The 20849-nt window shown below is 55.9% G+C and overlaps 1 protein-coding gene across 3 annotated transcripts; it reads right to left on the bottom strand.

Annotated features, from left to right (window-relative positions):
- Window positions 1-2974: 2974 nt before the first annotated feature.
- ZNF444 (zinc finger protein 444) lies at window positions 2975-19842 on the bottom strand. 3 transcript variants are annotated; one of them, XM_033845978.2, is made up of 4 exons: window positions 19747-19842; window positions 12455-12788; window positions 7948-8032; window positions 2975-6455 (listed from the first exon to the last, which is right to left on the bottom strand). In XM_033845978.2, exons 1-4 carry the CDS (start codon window positions 19770-19772, stop codon window positions 5872-5874), a joined length of 1029 nt encoding a protein of 342 aa, XP_033701869.1. In that variant the 5' UTR covers window positions 19773-19842; the 3' UTR covers window positions 2975-5871. The 3 variants fall into 3 exon arrangements, with proteins under 3 accessions (XP_033701869.1, XP_033701870.1, XP_073652392.1); XM_033845979.2 differs by lacking the exon at window positions 19747-19842 and adding an exon at window positions 19575-19706; XM_073796291.1 differs by lacking the exon at window positions 19747-19842 and adding an exon at window positions 19639-19664.
- Between the last annotated feature and the right edge of the window lie 1007 nt (window positions 19843-20849).

Raw genomic sequence — 20849 nt, 5'->3', positions numbered from 1 at the left:
TGGTGAGGCTGCAAATCATGATATCAGAAGGGTCAAGATATCCAAGAGGTGACAGGATAGGAGCCCATGGTCAGGAAGAGAAATTTCAGGGTTGACCCTCCTAAGAACATTTCTGTGTGAATCTGGTGAATCAGAATGGAGTGGAGCCAAGGAGGCGTAAGAATGTTGAGGACAGCATGTGGAAAGCATCGCTGGTGCTGACGGTGCGTTCACGCCGGGGACTCAAGTGGAGTGATGCGGCGAGGAGTGTGCTGATTCGTGCTGGAGCTTGCGAAGGTGGGAGAGCTTCCTGCAGTTCGGAAGATGAAAACAGCCATGATGGGGAGTCAATGGAATAGTATGGCTTAGCCTTTAACAGGCAGTGGGCAGCAAGATGTGGAAATTTTTTACTTTAATTTTTTAATTAAAGTATAGTTGATTTACAATGTGTTAATTTCTGCTGTACAGCAAAGTGATTCAGATTATATATATGTATCAGTTCTTCTGAATATTCTTTTCCATTATGGTTTATCACAGGATTTTTTTGGGGGGTGGGGCATATTTATTTATTTATTTGGTTGTGCCAGGTCTTAGTTGCGGCAGGCAGGCTCCTTAGTCGTGGCACGCAAACTCTTAGTTGCGGCATGCATGTGGGATCTAGTTCCCTGAGCAGGATCGAACCTGGGCCCCCTGTATTGGGGCGTGGAGTCTTATCCACTGCGCCACCAGGGAAGTTCCCCTATCACAGGATTTTGAATATAGTTCCCTGTGCTATACAGTAGGATCTTGTTGTTTATCCATTCTATATATGAAAGCTTACATCTGCTCACCCCAACCTCCCACTCCATCCCTCCTCAGCTCCTCCCCCTTGGCAACCACCAGTCTGTTCTCTATGTCCATGATTCTGTTTCTATTTCATACATAGATTCATCTGTGTCATATTTTAGATTCCACATATATGTGATATCATATGGTATTTGTCTTTCTCTTTCTAAGTTCACTTAGTTTGATAATGTCTAGTTGCATCCATATTGCTGCAAGTGGCATCATTTCATTCATTTTTATTGCTGAGTAATATTCCATTTTGTGTGTGTGTGTGTGTTTGTGTGTGTATATGTGTATGTATACATATCTTCTTTATCCATTCATCTGTTTATGGACATTTAGGTTGTTTCCATGGCTTGGCTATTGTGAATAGTGCTGCTATGAACATAAGGGTGCATGTATCTTTTTGAATTATAGCTTTGTCTGGATATATGCCCAGGAGTAGGATTTCTGGATCATATGGTAATTCTATTTTTAGTTCTCTGAGGAACCTCCATACTGTTTTCCACAGCAGCTGCACCTACATACATTCCCACCAACAGTGTAGGAGGGTTCCCTTTTCTTCACACCATTTCCAGCATTTATTATTTGTAGACTTTTTGATGACGGCCATTCTGACTCGTGTGAGGTGATCCCTCATTGCAGTTTTGTTTTGCATTACTCTAATAATTAGCGATGTTGAGCCTTTTTATGTGCCTGTTTACCATCTGTATTTCTTCTCTGGAGAAATGTTTCTTTAGGTCTTCTGACCATTTTTTGATTGGGTGGTTTGTTTTTTTGTTGTTAAGTTGTGAAAAGGTTTTGTTTTGTTTTTTTTGCGGTACGCGGGCCTCTCACTGTTGTGGCCCCTCCAGTTACGGAGCACAGGCTCCAGACGCGCAGGCTCAGTGGCCATGGCTCACGGGCCCAGCTGCTCCGCGGCAGGTGGGATCTTCCCGGACCGGCACACGAACCCGTGTCCCCTGCATCGGCAGGCGGACTCTCAAACACTGCGCCACCAGGGAAGCCCAAGTTGTGAAAAGTTTTAAAAGAGAGAAGAACACAAGGCAAGCTCTCGATGTTGAGTCAATGGTACAGAGATGCTTGTGGGGGAGATGACTCCTTCAAGAGAAGAGATGCAGAGAGTGGCTGCATCTCTCCAGCTTTGGCCTCCTTTGTAGGTGCACAGATACTATTAGTGGAATGGAAAAGGGGGTAGAATCTTGAAAAGTGTGGGAAAGGAGAGAGCATTCTGCTATTGGCTCTGCCGGGAATGCTCCTGTCAGATATGGCACAAGTGACTCTGTTCCTTCAGAGTCTGCAAAACTGTACAGTGAAAAGAAAATTTTTTTAATAGTAAAATAAAATGAGCTAAAATATCATAATAAAAAGATGGGGCCAGACCTTGTCATGACCCTGGCAGGCTGTGTACTTCTTGTTAACAACTCTGGTTACCATGACGGTTTGAGGAGGGCTGTTAAATGTTTTGATGGGAAAGGGGGGTTCTCTCTAAACAGACACGTGAATGATTTTGAATTTTACGTCTTCTGAGTTAGGCAGTTCTAAAAAACCGCTGCCCACGTGATGTGTGGTCCAGCCACTTGGCATTTGTAAAAATCTGCTCAGATTGAAAGTTGTAGACCCATACTTGTCTTTTCAGTCTTACCAGAGAATTCCCCTCACACACACACAATGAAGCAACAAACAGGACGTCCTTGTGCAGTTGGAAAACCATTTGCATGAAAGCTTTATTTCTCTTTCCTGCCTGAGAAAGGAGGTAAGAGAGATTTCCGGGGCGTCAGGAGACAGGCATCCTTCTTTCCCGTGGCTCAGCTTCGAGCAAGCACCTCTGTCCATTGTGCTGAATATTCCTGCATCTCCCTCAATCAGTTCCTCCTCATCTTGGACCAAAATCAGGGGATTACAATGAACCCTCTAAAGGACATGGGTGTGTTATTGTTGGGGCTGCGGGTCTGGATTAGGATTAAGACCCCTCTCCCTCTCCTGCCCGTAAATAACCCAGAGGTCAGTGTCATCCCAGTGCCCCCCACTTCCCCACTCCTGTTTTCACCACTTCACGCCCCGAAAAGAAGGGATTTGGGGAGTCAAGCTTCAGTCGTTGCCCTGACTCGAGAGGGGCCGTGAGGAGGCATCTCTGCATCTCACTGGCCGACTGTGGGATTGTGGTAGATTCCCTGCGGGTCTGTGGACCTCCATCTCCTCACTGGTTACCCGGGGAACCCATTGTATCTTGGTTTTTTTCCTGCGTTTATGGAATGTGTTGTGCCATTTTGTGAGTGGGGTGGGGGTGGTGCAAGAGATCTGATTATCTTTCTTTCTTTCATTCTCCCTGCTGTCACCGCCCGGAATGTTTCGAAGAGAGAAGGTCATGCTTCTGCGGATACTTCTGGTTCATTGCCTCCAGCTTCGGGTAGTATTCAGTAAAGTCATAATTATTGATTTAAAAAAATCTCATACCAATAGTTACCAGCGCTGGGTTGATGACTTATTGGGCTTCTTTACGACAGACCAGCAGGATGCAGAGCTTGCTGGATTAGGACTGGATGAACCAGGGCTGTGTGGTTGGTGGGGAGGGATGCCGAAGCGGGGCTGCTGCTTATAACTGGTTCATGCCGCACCAGACGGTCAACCTCCACACCTGGCTGCTCCGTCTGCCAGACAGAATAAACCTGGTCCCCACACCCACCTCGCTGTGTTCGGGTTAACCTCTGACTTGGCAGGAGTGGTGAACCAACCCCTCTCCAAACAACTGTTAGCCCGACAGTTTCATTTGCAGGGAGTTACAGGAAACTCGGGGGGGGGGGGGTGTTGTTGTTGTTTTTTAACACTCTAGCATGATTTTATAAGGTTGCAGAGCTGAATTCTCACCCTATTTCTGGGTTTTGGACAACTTTTCCTGAACAGCGTGCGTGCACCTCCTCTCCCCCCTCTCCCAGGGTGGACGTCCGAACAGCCTTGCGAGGCACAGGGCTACACAAGTGCTCCTGTGTGTGGCCGAGCACGGGAGTTCATCAGGGTGGGGCGGGGGCCAGGGCGTGAGTCCACCACGGACGATGCTGACACGCTACAGAATCTGGAGTCCTGCCAGCTGGTTCTGCTTGCGCCCGCCTGCACCGTCAGCAGCAGGGCACATGCTTCCTACCGCCGTGCAGAGGGTCTTTCTGTTCCATTTCAGCCTCCCAGCTTCTCCTTCCCACCCTGACCCCGGCCACTGTGTGAGCCTTGGAGGAAGGCACGGCCCATCACCAGGTGTGGGAGCCAAGGTGGGACCAGCGCTCCCCGGCAGGCAGACAGGGGATGGGGGTGGTACCTGCGTGGAAACAGGCGAACCTCCAGCTGTCAGAGCTCTTCATCTTCCCAGCTGCCTTCATCTTCCCAGCTGTCGGAGGTGTTTTCTCCCCCTCCAACCCCTACCATGCCTGAGGCTCATCCAGCACTGTGATCCCCAGTGACACAAAGGTGGAGGAGGTGGGACATCTCGAGGGACCGTCCACACTGATGGATGCAGTGTGTTGGGGTAGGAGGTCCCCAGACAGAGGTCAGGGATGGAGGCTTAACAAGCCCAAGCCACGGTTGTGCTGGCGGCAGAGGCTGGGGCCCCTGAGCCACGGTAGGAGCTGGACTAAGTATTATTGCTGGGTGATGAGCAGACGTCAGGACGCCGGGGCCAGACACCCAGCTCAGATCTGTGACTGCGGCCCAACCACGCAGCCTTTCGATAACTTGGGCCCCTCATCTGCATGATGGGAGTAACCACAGTGCTTGCCTCCTTGGGTTATGACGATTAAAAGACCTGATGGCTTTAAGTGCTTGAAAGAGGGGCTGGCGCATGGCACACTCTTGTCAGACCCAGTCTTCAGCCCCCAGCCCCGTGGCCTGACACCTCCACTCTCCTGCCTTGTGCTCCTGCCAGCTCCCTTGTGAGGTCCTGCAGCAGATGACGTGGCCTCTTGAAGCCGGCTTCCTCTGCTATAGACATGGCCACATGGACCTCGAGTGTGGAAGGACAGCCCTGCCACTAAAGGTGCCCTCGGTGCTCACTGCTTCTGCTGGCCTGGCAGTGCAAGCGTTTGCTGTCATTCCGTCATTTAGTTTCCAGAATGGGCCCCTTCTCAGGGGCCTGAGATCATGGAGCCTGGAAGCTGTTAAGGCCAAGACTCCAACCCAAGCCGTTGGGTGCTGGGCTGAGTCCGGCCTGTGTGCAGTGGAAGCAGGGAGACCTGCTCCTGGGGCAGTGAGTGGGCTCCATAAGGTGGCGTGTGCCTGCGTTTCCCCCACAGTGCAGACCCCCACGAGAACTCATCTCTGTCACCTCTCACGGGGTTCATCTCATCTCTAGGCTCAAGGACAAGGAACCAGCCCCCTGGGCCCAGGGCCCTGCCAGCTGGGAAGATCTGAGGTGGGGCCCACAATGCCCCTCCCATCCTGGGCAGCTTGGGGAGGGCGGCCCCCAGGACAGAACGCAGGGCACTTGGGGTCTGCACAACTTATCAGTGGCTTTATTACTCTCCAGATGCTGGTGAACTGTCGTCTCCGACACGCTTCCCACGGGCAGGCATCTCTGTCCATCCCATGCCTTCTGGCTCGCAGAGAGACAAGCCAGACCAGGGAGCCCACTGCCAGAACCCAGGTCTGTCCTGGCGGAGCCGTCCCCGACTCCGCCCTCGGGGGTGTCTCCTGGGGGGGGGGTGCCTCCTGGGGGGGGTGTCCTGTCAGAGCCGTCCTCCACTCCGTCCTGGGGGGTGTCTCCTGGGAACAAGACCCAGTCCCCTTCCTCCAGCCTCCTCTAGACCAGGGGCCCCGCCTGCTGCTCCTGGCCAGTCCTGCCCCCCACCCGGGAGAGGGAAGGACTGCGGAGTCTCCTTCTATAGGCGGGAGAGACTGCGAGGACGAGGACGGCGTGAGATCCGAACAGGAGTGAGGTTTGGGACATAAAGTGAGAGTTGGTAAGGAACAGAAAGCTCTAGGGCACCAGGAGGTTCGGACAAAGGAGGGGCCGGTGGAGGAGAGAGACAGGGGGCAGAGGAGCCGGTGAGGGACGGGAGGGGTTGCACGGCGGGGCGGGGGCTACCCCAGCGGCCAGGGAGGGAAGGGACCCCCGCCTTCGGGGCCCGGCGCCGCCGCCCCGCCCGCGCCCGCCGCGCGCCCGTGGATGCGCTGGTGGCGCAGCACGTGCTCGCGGCGCCCGAAGCCCTTGCCGCACTCCCAGCAAGCGAACGGCCGCGCGCCCGAGTGCGTCTTGCGGTGGCGCACCAGGTGCTCGCGCCAGTAGAAGGTCTTGCCGCACTCGCAGCAGGCGTGTGGCTTCTCGCGCGCAGGCAGCGGGCGCAGCGCCGGACCCGGGCCGCCGGGGTGCGTGCCGCGGTGGCGCCGCAGGTGCTCTTTGCGCCGGAAGGCCTTGCCGCACTCGGGGCAGGCGTGCGGCTTCTCGCCCGAGTGGCTCTGCCGATGGCGCAGCAGGTGCGCCGGCTTCAGCGAGGCCTTGCCGCACTCGGGGCAGGACGCAGAGCCCGGGGCCGCCAGGAAGGCGGGCAGGCCGGGCGCCGGTGGGGGCGGTGGCGCTGGCTGGGGGCTGCCCGGCTCCTGCTTGTAAGGGCGCGCGGCCTGGGCGTCCCCCGTCGCCAGTTCCTCAGCCCCGGGGGCCGCGTCTCCTGCAGGTAAAGGTGCAGTCAGGGCGGGCGCAGGGCACAGCCGGGCGCAGGGCACAGCCGGGCAAGGGAAGGCCGCAAGGGCGGCCCGTGTCCTGCCTAGAGGGGTGGTCCCGGGGCAGGAGGGGAACGCTTAATGCCAGGGAGCCCTCCGGGAGGGAAGAGCGTTGTCCGCCAGCTTCTGATTCATCCCTGGGTCCCCGTACCGCACAGGGCCTGGTGCAGAGTAAGTGCCCAATAAACGAATGGATGGGTGGATGGACGGGAGGAGGAAATCGATAGGTAGGTAAGTGGTAAATGAGAGTGTGTAGACGGATGTTGGAGTGGATGGATTGGGTGATGGATGGATGCGTGGGTGCACGGGTGGGTAAGTGGGGATGGATAAGTCGGGTGGGTGGATGAACCACACATTTCCTTTCTTCAGGTTTCCAAACTGCTCTATGGAATTCCAAGGAGATAAGCAACCTTTAGGTGTCACACGAGGACGGGTGTGATAAAAACCTGTTAGTCTCTCCCTCTGTGCCGGCACAGTGCCGAGCACGTTGGTGTGCCGTCTCATTCCACCCCCGCTGTGGTCCCCGTTGAGGGGCATAAGAGGGCACTGCCTTGGGTTCCCAGTCACCGTCCCAGCGCTGCTCCCTCTCCGACCCACGCCCCTCTGGAGGTCCACAGGCACCCCCCCCCCCCGCCGACCCGGGCTCTACAGGTCCTGATGGTGTCATCAGAAGGGCCCCCATCCTGACACCCCTACACGTGGCCTCAGAGATGATCCTCAGCTCCTCCGTCCTCTCCAGCCACAGCCCTGGCACAAGGTGAGCGCCACCCTCCCCCACCGGGTCTCGAGGCGCCTGAGTCCAGGCCGGCTACCAGAGTCACCTTTCTGCCTCTGGTGGGCATCCTCGGGTTTTGCCTCCCGGGTCTGTTCCCCGCTTTGACGAGATTCAATCTGATTCTCCCTTCCTCACCCTAATGCCTGTGGTCGGGGTGGAGCCAGCACCTTCCCCAGCTCCCGGCCGGGGCTTCGGCTCCAGGCTGGCCAATGAGAAGAGAGTCCTGCACAGTGCCTGGGTCAGGAGGAGCATGACTGCAGGAGGTCTCGCCACGCGAAGAACTGGGGCTCAAAGGCTCTGGGGTCAGGCTGCCGGGGTGCAACCCTGGCTTGGCCGGCACCCGAACCTGGGTGAGTTATTTCACTGCTCTGTGTCTGGGTTCCTGCAGCTACAAAAGGTAGCTGATGACGCCGGGGATCTCAAGGGCGGGCGCGGGATTCTGGCGAGCTGGCGGGACCACGCCTGGCGCATCATGGGCGCTCGCTGTCCTGTCTGACCCCCCACTCGCCGTGCCCTCCAGAGCACGGCGTGTCTGATTCAGCTCCCGTCCTGGTGCCAGCACGGGGCCTGGCTCACAGCAGGGATGTTCACTGGACAAATAAAGGGCGGACAGGAGAGGGCCCCCCGGGGCTGGGAGCGCTGTGGGGAAGGAGTGAGCTGCTCACCTGAGGGCGTTACCCCACCGTCTTCCTTTCCCACGCCGACCCCGGAGCCTTCTGCCGCATCCCGAGGTGCCCTCATTGCTGGTCCCTGAAACCAGAGATACCACAACCCCAACTGAGCAACCTGAGCCACAGCCTCTACTTCTCTCCCTCTCAGTCCTACCGCTCGCTCCGGGGGAAGCCGGCTGCCAAGCTGGAGGGTGCTCGGCCACCCCACGGAGAGGCCCATGTGGCGGGGACGGAGGCCTCCAGCTGACCACCGCGTGCGGGAGCCGCCTCAGGATCAGATCCTCCAGCCCTGGGCCAGCCTCCAGGTGAGGACAGCCCCAGTCGGTCTTAAATGCAACCTCGTGAGAGACCTTCAGCCAGCACTGCCCCAAACTCCTGACCCACAGAAGCTGCCTGAGATGATAAATGTTTACTGTTCTGAGCCACTAAGTTTGGTGCGATTTGTTACACAGCAGATAACTGATGCACCTGCTTTGAATCTTATTTTAGCTTTTTAATGCCTTTTGCAAACTCCTCGACAAAATGCAGAAGGAAAACAGAGAAGCTACTTTTAACTCAGCAAAAAATAAAGGAAGTTGAGAAGGGAACTTCTCCCAGCTCAGCCAGTGGACAGCTCCAAGCAGCATGGCGCCAGCCAGACCAGTGGTTTAAAAAGCAGCTTCACACTACTCTGGTTCCCTTATACTCTTTCTCATTGTTCCTCGAGCCCATGCCTCCAGGAAAAGACCAGAATTCTCCTGGTGCTGATGAGGAAGAGCTGTCAGGGGTTACAGGCACCCAACCCCGCCTCTCACGTTTCACTTGTTTCAGTGCTTTTGGACCCAAGCAGCTATTAGGCTGCAGATGCCGACAATTCTGCCAGCTGGCGAGCAGATGGTAGGAAGCTTCCAGGGCCTTTTATGAAAGCTCGTCGTTAGGAATCCCTAAGTGCCCACCTTGTCTGGTGGTGGCGGGAGAATCCACGTGGTCACCTTGCTACTGCAGCACACTAGTGTGGCTCAGGGCGTTACGGCAACGCAGGTGCTGCCACGTCACTCGCGTCTGCTGTGGCCTGGTCACTGCCACGTGCTCAGCTCCTACCTCTGCCCGGGGCCCCGCCTGCACCTCCAAGCCCAGGCAACAGCAAAGGGCCAATGGTGTCCTGGGTGTGCCAGGCGCTCAGAGCCCCACGCTTCTGCACGCGCTCTTCCCTCTGCCTGGAGCCCCATTCCCACCCGTGCCCGGCCTGCCCTCCTACACACCCTGCAGGCCCTGGCCAAGCGCCGGCTCTGCCACCTCCCGCAGGCTCAAGGGCGCCCCCATCCTGGTACCCTCCACACTGCACTCCCAGCAGCTTCACCGAAGCGTGACACGCGTACAGTGAATGCACATGGTTCACGGCACACGACCCGAGTTCCACGTGCGTATGTGCTCGTGGCTTCGTGAGCTTCCCTGTGCACATCCGTAACCTCCCCCCTTCCCTCCAGCAGGGCAACCACTGATGGGCTTCCCGGCACGATACAGCGGTCTCTGTCTTCTAGGACTTCATGTTCATAGAGCCATACAGTAAATCGGTACTTCTTCGGGGGGGAGGGTCTAGTTTCTTTCACTCAACATCATTATTTTGAGATTAAGGAAGAAGGCCTACAGTTGTCTTTCCTTGGTTTTGGTACCAGGAAAACGCTGGCCCTGTAGAATGAGCTGGGACGTTCCTTCCTCTTCAGATGTCGGGAAGAGCTGGTATGGTCATTTTCCCCGCAAAAGGCCTGGTCGGCCTCCCATTGGAGCTGCCTGGCTCGCACGCTCCAGGAGGGCGGGGACTGGCCTGTCCCACTTCTGTGCTGACCCTGGCACCATTTATAAACAGCAGCTTTATCGCGACATGACTCATATGCCAGAGAATTCACCCACTTAAATTGCAATTCTTCGGTTTTTGGTACATTCCGTTGTGCAACCATTACCACAATGGATTCGAGAATATTTTTATCACCCCCAGCCCCCGTACCCCGTCCCTGTCAGCAGTCACTCCCCATTTCCTCCCCGCCAGCCTCCGGGAACCGCTAATCTGCTCCCCGCCTCTATAGACCTGCCTCTTCTGCGAATCTCACGGCAACGGAACCATGCAACGGAAAGTCCTTGTGACCGGCTTCTTTCATGTTTTCCTTGTGTTTTTGATGTTCGCCCACGGTGTAGCCCGTCAGGGCTTCACGCCTCTATGGCTGAGTGGTGTCCTGCTGCGTGGACAGGCCGGTGGATGTGAGGGTTGTTTTCACTTTTTGGCTGTTACAAGTGACGCTGACTTGCTACCACTCAGGTCGTATTGCATGTGAGGTATGTGTGGACGTGTTTTCACTTCTCTGGGTTCACACACAGGAGTGGGGCTGCTGGCCCATGTGGCCGCTTCACGTTCAACCCGAGGAACTGCCAGACTGCCCCCCACTGCGGCTGCACCATTTTACAACCCCACCACCTCAGAGGGTCCCGACCCCCGGAGCCTCTCACCGCAGCCCTCAATGGACACTGAGCAAGTGCACGGACAGAGGGATGGAGGTGTCCAACCACCTGCCTTCGCTCCAATGGCTCAGGACATGCTCCTCGAGGAAGAGGGTCAAGACAAGGGCGTGCCGAGGTGTGGGGTGGGGCTGGCACGGGGCCACCTGGGTCCTGGGCGCCTCCAGCCACAGACCTGCTTGGGGGGCCCAAGCGAGTTACTTCCCACGGGGGGGTCAGTTGTGGGGGGAGGTGGGCAGCACATGGTCTCACCAGGAGACCCCGCTCAGACTGGCGGACGCCGAGCTCCCAGCTCCCTGGCCTCAGTGGGGCCCAGTAACCCCAGGTGACGCCTGCCGGTGTGCAGGCAGGGTGGGAGCAGGACGCGGGCTGGCTCGCCCCGGAGTGGAGCCTGGGAAGCTGCACTGACCGGCCACCCTGCGATTCCCAGGCACACAAGCCTGGGAACTTTCTACTGCTCAGGGGGTGGGGGGGGTGGGGCCTGCAGCTGGCCTGCGGGCTCTCTGGTTCCGGGTCACAGGCACAGGATGCTGGACTGTGCCAAGGCTGAGCCCCATCCCCAGGAAGATGCTGGGCCAGGTGTTGGCACCCAGCAGGGGACAGAGGCAGGGATCTCAGGCCACAGCACATGGGTTCTGTCCCTCTCACCCCCCCCAACTGGCTGTGTGACCTTGGGCAAGTCACTCGACTTCTCTGAGCCTCATACCTTCACCTCTGAAATGGAGAGGATGATAGCCTCCAGTGCCCACCCCTCAGGACTGCATGGGGACAGGCAGGCCATGCTGATAGTGCGATCTGGGGGAAGCTTGGCCCTGCTGTATCGGCTTGACCTTCAGACGGACCTGCGATTAAGGTCAGCCTCCCCGATTGGGAAGCCATGTCTACAGAGGCTGGGGAGGCCCCCTGGTTGGCAATACTCATGCCGTCCACGTGACCCGGGGCGAGGAAGCTCCGTGAGGGTCTCCCTGCCCCATCCGCCTGCTCCCTCGGCCGATTTTAATCTGTGTCCTTTCACTGTGATGAGCAGCAGCTTTCCTCGAGCTCTGAGTACTTCCCATGAACGACTGAACCCGGGGGTGGTCCTGGGACCCCCGAACTCTGCACACGCGAATCACCTGGTACCTGCCCAGTGCCCAGGCTTTTCCCTGAGAAGGCCAGGGGGCAAAGGTTTTCGGCTCTGCGGGCCCTCTGGTCCCCGTCGCGACTGCTCAGCTCTGCCCCTGGGAGAGTGGATGGTGAGGCCGTGGCCCCGTGAGGCTGTGTCACACCACAGCCCCCGAGGCTGGCAGATGTGGCCCTCAGGCTGCAGTCCGCTGACCCCTGGGGTGCAGCCAAGGGCCGACCTTACCCAGAGAGAGGTCTGGCCTTTGCCCTCAGCTGCTGGGAGGGGAACCGCTGAGCCCTCACTCAGCACATCCTCCTGCCAGGGGCCTTGGGCCGTGTTGGACACTCCAACAGCGTAATTCATGTGAAGGCTCTGGGCCACACGGTATCCGCTCAGCCTTTCGCGGGGGCCGGAGCCCCAACACCTCCAGGCGCGGAGGTGCGGGGAGCACCCTGGTTGGTGATGCTCCCTGTGTCTTGCACACGTTGTCGCCAGGAGGTGGCACCGCCCACGAATCCCCTGGGAGGAACCCTCCTGGACCCTGCCCTGCTGCCCCCTCCTCGACTGATTTAATCTGTGTCCTTCCGCTGTGACCAGCCACAGCTGTGCGCAGGATGGAGCTCTGAGTCCTTCCACTGAGCTGTGAGACCTGAGGGTGGTCCCGGGGACCCCGAACTTGCACTGAGCATCAGGAGGGTGGGCTTGTGTACAGTCCCTCTAAACGTCCTCACTGGCCTGACTTTCCCACCCGACTCGACCACACCCTGGACCTCAGGGTCCCACGGAGCCTGTTGTGTTTGTCTCAGTGTGGAGCTGAGGACCCCCGGCCCTGGGGAAGGCAGACGGCAGGCCCGGGGTGGGGGGACGCGGCGGTGCAGGCCCCTCCCGCCAGCCGCCTCCGCTCACCCAGAGCTCCTCCAGCAGGGCCACGGCCTCCTCCCCGCTCTGGGGCCGCCGGCTGCACACCCAGGCCTGGAGGTCAGCGGGCAGGGCGCTCAGGAACTGCTCCAGCACCAGTAGCTCCAGCATCTGCTCCTTGGTGTGCACCTCGGGCCGCAGCCAGTCCCGGCACAAGGCGCGCAGCAGGCCCAGCGCCTCGCGGGGGCCCGGGGCGTCGCCCAGGTGGAAGTGGCGGAAGCGGTGCCACGGCGAGTCCAGGGTCAGGCCCTCGGCGGCCCGGCACTCCTGCTTCACAGGCTGGGCGGCCGGGGCCTCCATGGGGCCGGCGGGACGGCAGCGCCTGTCGGGGGCGAAGGGTAGCGGTGAGAACCCAACTCCGACCATCCCCCGGAAGCCCCTGCCTCTGCCATGGGCATGGGGTCGAAAACCACGCTCCGTGCGTGCATGCGTGCGCACCGCCCACGCCCACCCAGGAGCGGCGGCGGCGCCGCGCTCGCCGGCCTCGTGTGGCCTCCCTGTCCTCCCTCTAGCCCCGCAGCCTCCCCGCGCACCAAGATCTTAGAACGGATCCCGGCACGTAGCACATGCTCGAGAAAATGTGAGCTGTCATCACCACCATCGATGCCTGGTTACGTCCCAACCCACGTCCCCGAGGCAGACACCCTAGGATGCTTGCTCCAAGTCCCCCCAATCTCTTCCTTACTAGCCAGTGTGCACAGAACTATGTCCGTCCGTACCCCCCACCAGGTTCATATGTGGAAGCTCTAACCCCAAATGTATTTAGAGATGGGGCTTTTAGGAGGAAATTAAGACTAAATGAGGTTATCAGATCGGGCTCCTACAGGACTAACGTCTTCGTAGGAAGAGGAGATCTGTCTCCCCTGAGTGAGAGGACACAGCAGGAAGCAGCCGTCTGCAAGCCGGTAAGAGGCCCTCACCAGACACCGAGTCTGGCTGCACCTGATCCCCGACGCCCAACCTCCAGAACTGCGAGGAATAAATGTCTGCTGTTGAAGCTGCCTGGTCGGTGGTGTTGTCACGGCCGCCCAGCAGGCCACGACGCTCAGGGGCCCCCAATCACGTCTGCGTACAGGGAAACGCGAGAGACTGCAAGAGGCCCCCCTTATCCGTTCTCCCCATTCTCCTTTTGTAAGACCTGCGCCCCGGCGCCCCCAGGAAGCCGTGTGCCCTCCACTTCCTCCTCCCCTTCCTGGAGGAAACAGACGTGCAGCGGCTTCAGTCGCGGGGTGACGCAAAGCAGTGGCTCTCGACCAAGGGTGACGTTACCCTGGGGAGGCATCTAGAAAGGTCTCGTTGTATGGGGGTGGGGGTGCTGCTGGCATCCGGTGGGTGGAGACTGGGGGTGCTGCTAAGGACCCTACAGTGCACAGGACGGCCCCCCAGCAGAGAAAGACCCAGCCCCTAAGAAACCCCGGCCTAGAACTGTGGTCCTCGAATGGGCTGGGGACCCCTGGGATCCCCAAGATCCTTCCGGGGGGTACCTCGAGGTCAGAACTATTTTCCTAACACAGGTTCCCAGCCTCTTTCACTGTCATTCTCTCCTGAGTGTATGCTGGGGCCTTCCAGAGGCCACAGGCTGCGAGCAGAGGCAGATGGGAGAACCCAGCTGTTCAAGCCAGACACTGAGATGTGCAAGACAATGATGCCACGTTTCCAGCTTTTCGTTTGGGGAAACATGGTTATTTTTCATTTAAAAAGTGTTATTTTTAAAAAATAAATAAAATAAACTGTCATTTGCTGGGGGGGGATAAATCAGGAGATTGGGACTGACATATACACACTACTATATATAGAATATATAACTAATAAGAACCTACTGTATAGCACAGGGAACTCTACTCAATACTCTGTAATGACCTATATGGGACTAGAATCTGAAAAAGAGTGGCTATATATGCATGTATAATGGACTCACCTTGCTGTACACCTGAAACTAACACAACATTGTAAATCAACTACACACAAATAAAAAAAAATTAAGAAAAAAAGTGTAATTTAAATCTTAACATATGGAAAGTTGATTACTGCAATTTCTAAATGCATTAATATTTTGAAATTTTCTCAGCTTTAGTTTCTAACATGACACATACCAATAAATGTAATTCCTGTAAGCAAAAGTGCTTTGGGGGGGTCTTCAAAAAAATTTTAAAGTATAAAGGGGTCCTGAGTTTAAAACCTTCAGGAGCCACTGGCCTGCAGCCTGGGTTTTGCTTTGTCTTTTCTTGTTTGCTTGTTTGTTTTTTCCCACACTGTGTGGTATGTGGGATCTTAGTTCCCCGACCAGGGATTGAACCTGCACCCCCTGCATTGGAAGGGCAGAGTCCTAACCACTGGATCACCGGGGAAGTCCCTGCAGCCTGTTTGTTTAAGTCAAGTTTTACTGGCGCACAGCCATGCCTGTCTGCCACACACTGATGATCTTCTAAGACTCAAGGCTGGCCCAACCTCAGGGCCTTGGTACTGCCATTCTCTACCTCCATCTTTGCTCCGCTGGCTCCTTCTCACCTCTGAGGCCCAGATGCCATCCTTCCCTCCTTGGACAGCCTCCCTGAATCACCTACACACCCTCCCCTGCAGTTACTGTCATGTCACCGTATTAATTTCATCTCAGCGTTTAATAACATCTGGTCTTCCCATGTCTGGGCGCTGATTTCCCTTGCTAGAATTTGAGCGTTGCAAGAGGCCACATACACAGAGCCCAGCATGCTGGTTGGCACTGACAGAAAATTTATAGGATGACCGGTCCTGTGTAATCAGCATTATTGCCCCCATTTTGTAGATGGAGAATGTGAAGGCCTTGCCCCAAATCACCCAGCTAATAAGTGGCAGGGGCTGAACTCACACTGGCGTCTGTCTGGCCCTGGAGCTGGTCACAGCATCACCTTCCACCCTCCCATCCTTCCATTTAAGGACTGACTAGCCCAGCAGCGGCAGGAAAGATTTCCCAGAAGACCTGGGCCAGAGCCGAGTCTCAAAAGAGGCAGAGAAGCCTGCTCTGTTGTGAGAAAGGTCCCTCCGGGACAGGAGTGGAGTCTCACCTGAGTGAGTGAGGCCCTGGGAATCACGCTGAAGGGCCTTGTGACCTCAGGGACCCACGCTCTCAGCTGTCCAAGGTTAGCCCCTGAGGCAGGGCCAGACGGACTCTTCCCTGGGTCCCAGGGTCACCAAGCTCAGGGGCTGCTCCTGAGAAAGCACATACTGACTGATAAATAAGGTCACCCCATGCAGCCACTATGGAGGTTCCTCAAAAAATTAAAAATAGAACTACTGGGGACTTCCCTGGTGGCGCAGTGGTTAAGAATCCGCCTGCCAATGCAGGGGACACAGGTTCGATCCCTGGTCTGGGAAGATCCCATGTGCCACGGAACAACTAAGCCTGTGTGCCACAACTACAGAGCCTGGACTCTAGAGCCCACGAGCCACAGCTACCAAGCCCGTGTGCCACAACTACTGAAGCCCATGCGCCTAGAGCCCGTGCTCTGCAAAACGAGAAGCCACCGCAATGAGAAGCCCGCGCACTGCAACAGAGAGTAGTCCCCGCTCACTGCAACTAGAGAAAGGCCGCGCGCAGCAACAAAGACCCGACACAAGCCAAAAAAAAAAAAAAAAGAAGTAATTAATTTAAAAAAAAATAGGTTAAAAAAAAATAGAACTACCGTTTGATCCAGCAATTCTACTTCTGGGTATGTATTCAAAGAAAACAAAAGTACTAATCTGAAAAAACACACGCACCCCGACGTTCATAGCAGCATTATTTACAATAACCACCAAGACATGGAAGCAACCTAAGTGTCGTTGATGGATAAATGGACAGAGAAGATGCAATATATATATATATGTGTGTGTGTATATATATATATATATAAAGCGGAATATACAAATATAAATACATATATAAATAAATATAATGGAATATTATTCAGCCATAAAAAAGAATGAAATCCTACTATTTGTGAAAACATGGATGGACCTCGAGGGTATTGTGCTAAGACAAAATAAATCAGATAGAGAAAGGCAAATGTATAATTTCCCTTACATGTGCAATCCAAAAAAAACAAAAATAAAGCAAACTCATAGATACACTGAACAGATTGATGGTTCCCAGAAGCAGGGGTGGGGGCGCTGGTAGGCAAAATGGGTGAAATGAATCAAAACTTACAAACTCCCAGTTACAAAAGAACTAATTCCTGGGGATGTAAAGTACCACTTGGCCACTATAGTTAATAATACTCTGTTGTATATTTGAAAGTTGGGCTTCCCTGGTGGCGCAGTGGTTAAGAATCCGCCTGCCAATGCAGGGGACATGGGTTCGAGCCCTGGCCCGGGAAGATCCCACATGCCGTGGAGCAATTAAGCCTGTGAGCCACAACTACTGAGCCCGTGTGCCGCAACTAATGAAGCCCACGCGCCTAGAGCCCGTGCTCTGCAACAAGAGAAGCCACCGCAATGAGAAGCCCACACACCTCAATGAAGAGCAGCCCCTGCTCGCCGCAACTACAGAAAGGCCGCGCGTGCCAACGAAGACCCAACACAGCCAAAAATAAATAAATAAAATATTTTTCTTTTAAAAAGCATTAAAAAATATGTATCTTAAAAAAAAAGAAAGTTGCTGAGAGAACAGCTCTTAAAAGTTCTCATCATCGGGCTTCCCTGGTGGCGCAGTGGTTGAGAGTCCGCCTGCCGATGCAGGGGACACGGGTTCGTACCCCGGTTCGGGAAGATCCCACATGCCGTGGATCGGCTGGGCCCGTGAGCCATGGCCGCTGAGTATGCGCGTCTGGAGCCTGTGCTCTGCAATGGGAGAGGCCACAACAGTGAGAGGCCCGTGTACCGCAAAAAAAAAAAAAAAAGTTCTCATCATGGAAAAAAAATTCTATAACTCTGTATAGCGATGGATATTAACTAGACTTATTGTGGTCATCCTTTTGCAATACATACAAATATCAAACCGTTATGTTGTATACTTGAAATGAATATATGTCAATTATAGCTTGACAAAAAACAAGAAGAAACAAAGCAAAATACATCCACACACACAAAAGGTCCCTCTGCTGTGGAAAGCAACTCCTCTTATTCAGTGAGGGCCAGTGGCCCCAGCAGCTGCCACAGTGCTCTGTGCTGCCTCCATGAAAGCAACTGTAACACACCTTTGTGTGTCCCGGTAGCATCATCCAGCCCCACCAGGCACCCTGGAGGCCTCAGGAGACCACCACGAGGCCCATGTCTTACTCTGCCCCACCCGTCCCTCCCAACAGCCCTGCGACTTGGGGAGATGAGCCCCACTGTAAAGAAGGAGAGAAATGGACATGCAGAGAGTGACAGAGAGGCAGGATTCGAATCCAGAGCCCACGCCTGCTGCATTAACTTAATGGTTAAGAGGCAGGGCTCTGGAAGAACAGACTGGTGGTTGCCAAGGGAGTGGGGGAGGGATGGAGTGGGAGTTTGGGATTAGCAGTTGCACACTATTATATATAGGACGGATAAACAACAAGGTCCTATTGTAGAGCATAGGGACTATATTCAATATCCTGTGATAAACCATAATGGAAAACAAAATAAAAAAGAATGTATATATGTGTATAACTGAATCACTTTGTTGTACAGCAGAAATTAACACAACATTGTAAATCAACTAAACTGCAATAAGTTTTAAAAAACGCAAAAAAAAAATGGAAAAAACAAAGAGACACAGCTTCTGGAGCTTGCCTGCCCGGCTTCCGCTTTTAATTCAGCCATTTATCGGTGATGTGACCTTGGGCCCTCTCTGGACTTAAATTCCCCACCTGTAGTACAGATCTAAGAGTAACTCCTTCCCCACAGGGGTTGCTAGGAGCATGAATTAGAAGAAGCCCCCATCCCACACAGAGTAAGCATTCAGTGAAGACCTGCTGACCCACGCCTGGGCTTCCCACCCCTGCACTAGTGACATTTAGCGCTGGACAATTCTGTGTGGCAGACATCCTATGCAACCTACAGTGTTTAGCAGCATCCCTGGCCTCCTTCCACAGTATGCCAGCAGTATCTCCCCAACTGTGACAATCAAAAATGTCTCCAGAGAGTGCCTCGAGGTGGGAGGGGGGCAGGCACAGTTGACCCTGGTGGAGAACCACCGGTCCACTGAACAAATATTTACTCAGAGCAAAGGGCCCTGGAGCAAATCCCAGCCCTGCCCTCTCCCAGCTAGTCGTCCCAGGACAAGGTATAGAACCTTTTACACACTAAATCTCCCTTCCCGGGTTGTAAAATGGGGAGAGAAGTCATACCCAAGAGTAGCAGTAAGAATTCAAGATGTAAGAAAAACAAAGATGCTGAGAAGAGCACCCAGCTGTGCTAAGCAAGCCTTCAACCAGAGTTAACCTTTACTATTACTGTTACTTGGTGAGATGCTAGGGATATAGCTTCGATCAGAAGCACACACATTCAATCCAAGTATGAGAAAGAGCAGGGGTTAAAATAGCAAATAAAAGAGGGTGATGGGGGCTGACGGGGAGGAGGGCAGCCTCACACGTTAACAAGAGCAAACACAGCCTTGAAGCACTGCACGCCCACGAAATTAGTCCCTTGCAACAAGCTAGTGGGGGGGGGAGGGCACCCGAAAGAAAGAAAGAAAGAAAGAAAGAGGACAATTCAGCTCATCCTCGGGAATCTCACAACTCCACAAAAGTGAGACCCAACTTGTAAAGACATGCACGACGTGAACCACCTGCACCCCACCCACGTCTGGACCACGACCCTCCCCCAGAGCCCCTTCCAGCAAACCTCTCCGACTCGGTCCTTCCGGCGCCCCCGGACTCCTCGGCAGGGCCCAGCCCACCCGCTGCTGGAGTCCCCTCCCCCTCCCCCCACTTCCCGACCCTCCCCCACTACCCCTCCTCAGTTTCCAACTCTCCCCCGCGTTCTCCGCCTCCGGGACCCACAACCCCCTCCCACTTCCCGACCCTCCCCCTCCCGTTCACGCTCCCCTCCCCCTCCCCCTTCTTCTCGGGCCCCCTTTTCACTCCCTCCCCCAACCCTCCCGTTCCTTCCTCCTCCGGCCTCCAGCCCCCCTCTCCCCAAAGCTCGTCCAACCGGCCCCCTCCAATTCCTCCTTGCCCCCCTTGCTCACCTCACTCTCCCGGGCGAGGCCCCCCAAGCCCCCTCGCCACCTCGCACATGCGCACAAAGCTCACCAGGACTCCATCCCCCGGCAGGCTTTGCGCCAAACTCATCTGTCCCCCTCCCCCCAACACTCCCAGAAACCCAGTGGTCCTTTCCCCCAACTACCCCGCCGGCTTCACCGAGAACTACATCTCCCACGAAGCATCGCGGCAAAAGTGGATTCCCATTGGCTCTCGCCGTGGCGACCCACTCACTCCCGTCCCCGAATGGCTCCGCCAGAGCAGGAACTACATTTCCCAAGATGCATCGAAGGGCTGCCAGCGGCCTATGGGTCCTCGCAAACATGGCCTTTCAGAGCGCCAGGGTTTGGACTACATTTCCGAGCATGCACGAGTAGGTCTTCCCATTGGCCCGCGCGCGGGCGGGCCCCGGGCATGCGCAGACGTGCCGAAGGTGGGAGCCGGTGGGCGAAGGGAGAAGGAGGAGCCATGGCGGCGTTGCCGTGGAAACTGGAGGAGGCTAGAGGCTCCTGGCCCCCAGGAAATGGGGCCTCTGTACCCTAGGAGCGGGCGGCCCGGGCCTGAGTTCTACGCCAATCAGGGCCTGCGGGGTGCGTCTCCTTGACAACGGGTCGCGTTTCACCCCACCCCCACCCGGGCAGAAGCAGTGATGTCCGAGGTTGATGCGCGGTCTGAGGTTGATGCGCGATCCGAATGTAAGCCGGCTGCCGGCCTCAGGGGAGTGTGGGCCGGGGGCCGACCCAGGCGCCCTGATCTTTTCTGTGAGTCCGGCACGCGGTGTCTGGCCTCAGTTTACCCCCCTTTGAGTCGGGGAGGGAACTGCCTGAAAGTCCTCGACGTGCCCCCGTTGGACAGGGCCTCAGTCTCCCCATTTCAGCAACGGGAAGATGAGTTGGAGCTCCGTGCACAGACGGTTCCAGGCCGGAGGACGACCCAGGAGCCGCGTGGACCCAGGGCTAGTCAACGCCTGATCCACACCTCGTTTCCTCGGTGCAGGAAGGGTGAGAAGGACACTCCCCTCGCCCCCACCTCCACCGTCCGGACTGGTGTGCAGACAGGGTGTGACAGTGGCTGGCGCGTAACCATCATTCATTAGATGGACAATCACTTTTCCCCTGGTTTCACAAGCGGTCAGTGGCTGAGTCACAACCTCCTGTCCGAGAGCGGGTGAAAACCAACCTCCTCACTGATCTAACCAACCCTGGCCCACCTCTCTGCCCACTTCTCCCCTCTTGCCCAATGTGTTCCAGCCACACAGGCAT

The sequence above is a fragment of the Tursiops truncatus genome, chromosome 19 (assembly GCF_011762595.2).
Source record: "Tursiops truncatus isolate mTurTru1 chromosome 19, mTurTru1.mat.Y, whole genome shotgun sequence".
Classification (NCBI taxonomy): Eukaryota; Metazoa; Chordata; class Mammalia; order Artiodactyla; family Delphinidae; genus Tursiops; species Tursiops truncatus.
The sequence above is the reverse complement of the archived record's forward strand: the minus strand, read 5'-3'. Positions and strand labels throughout refer to the sequence as shown.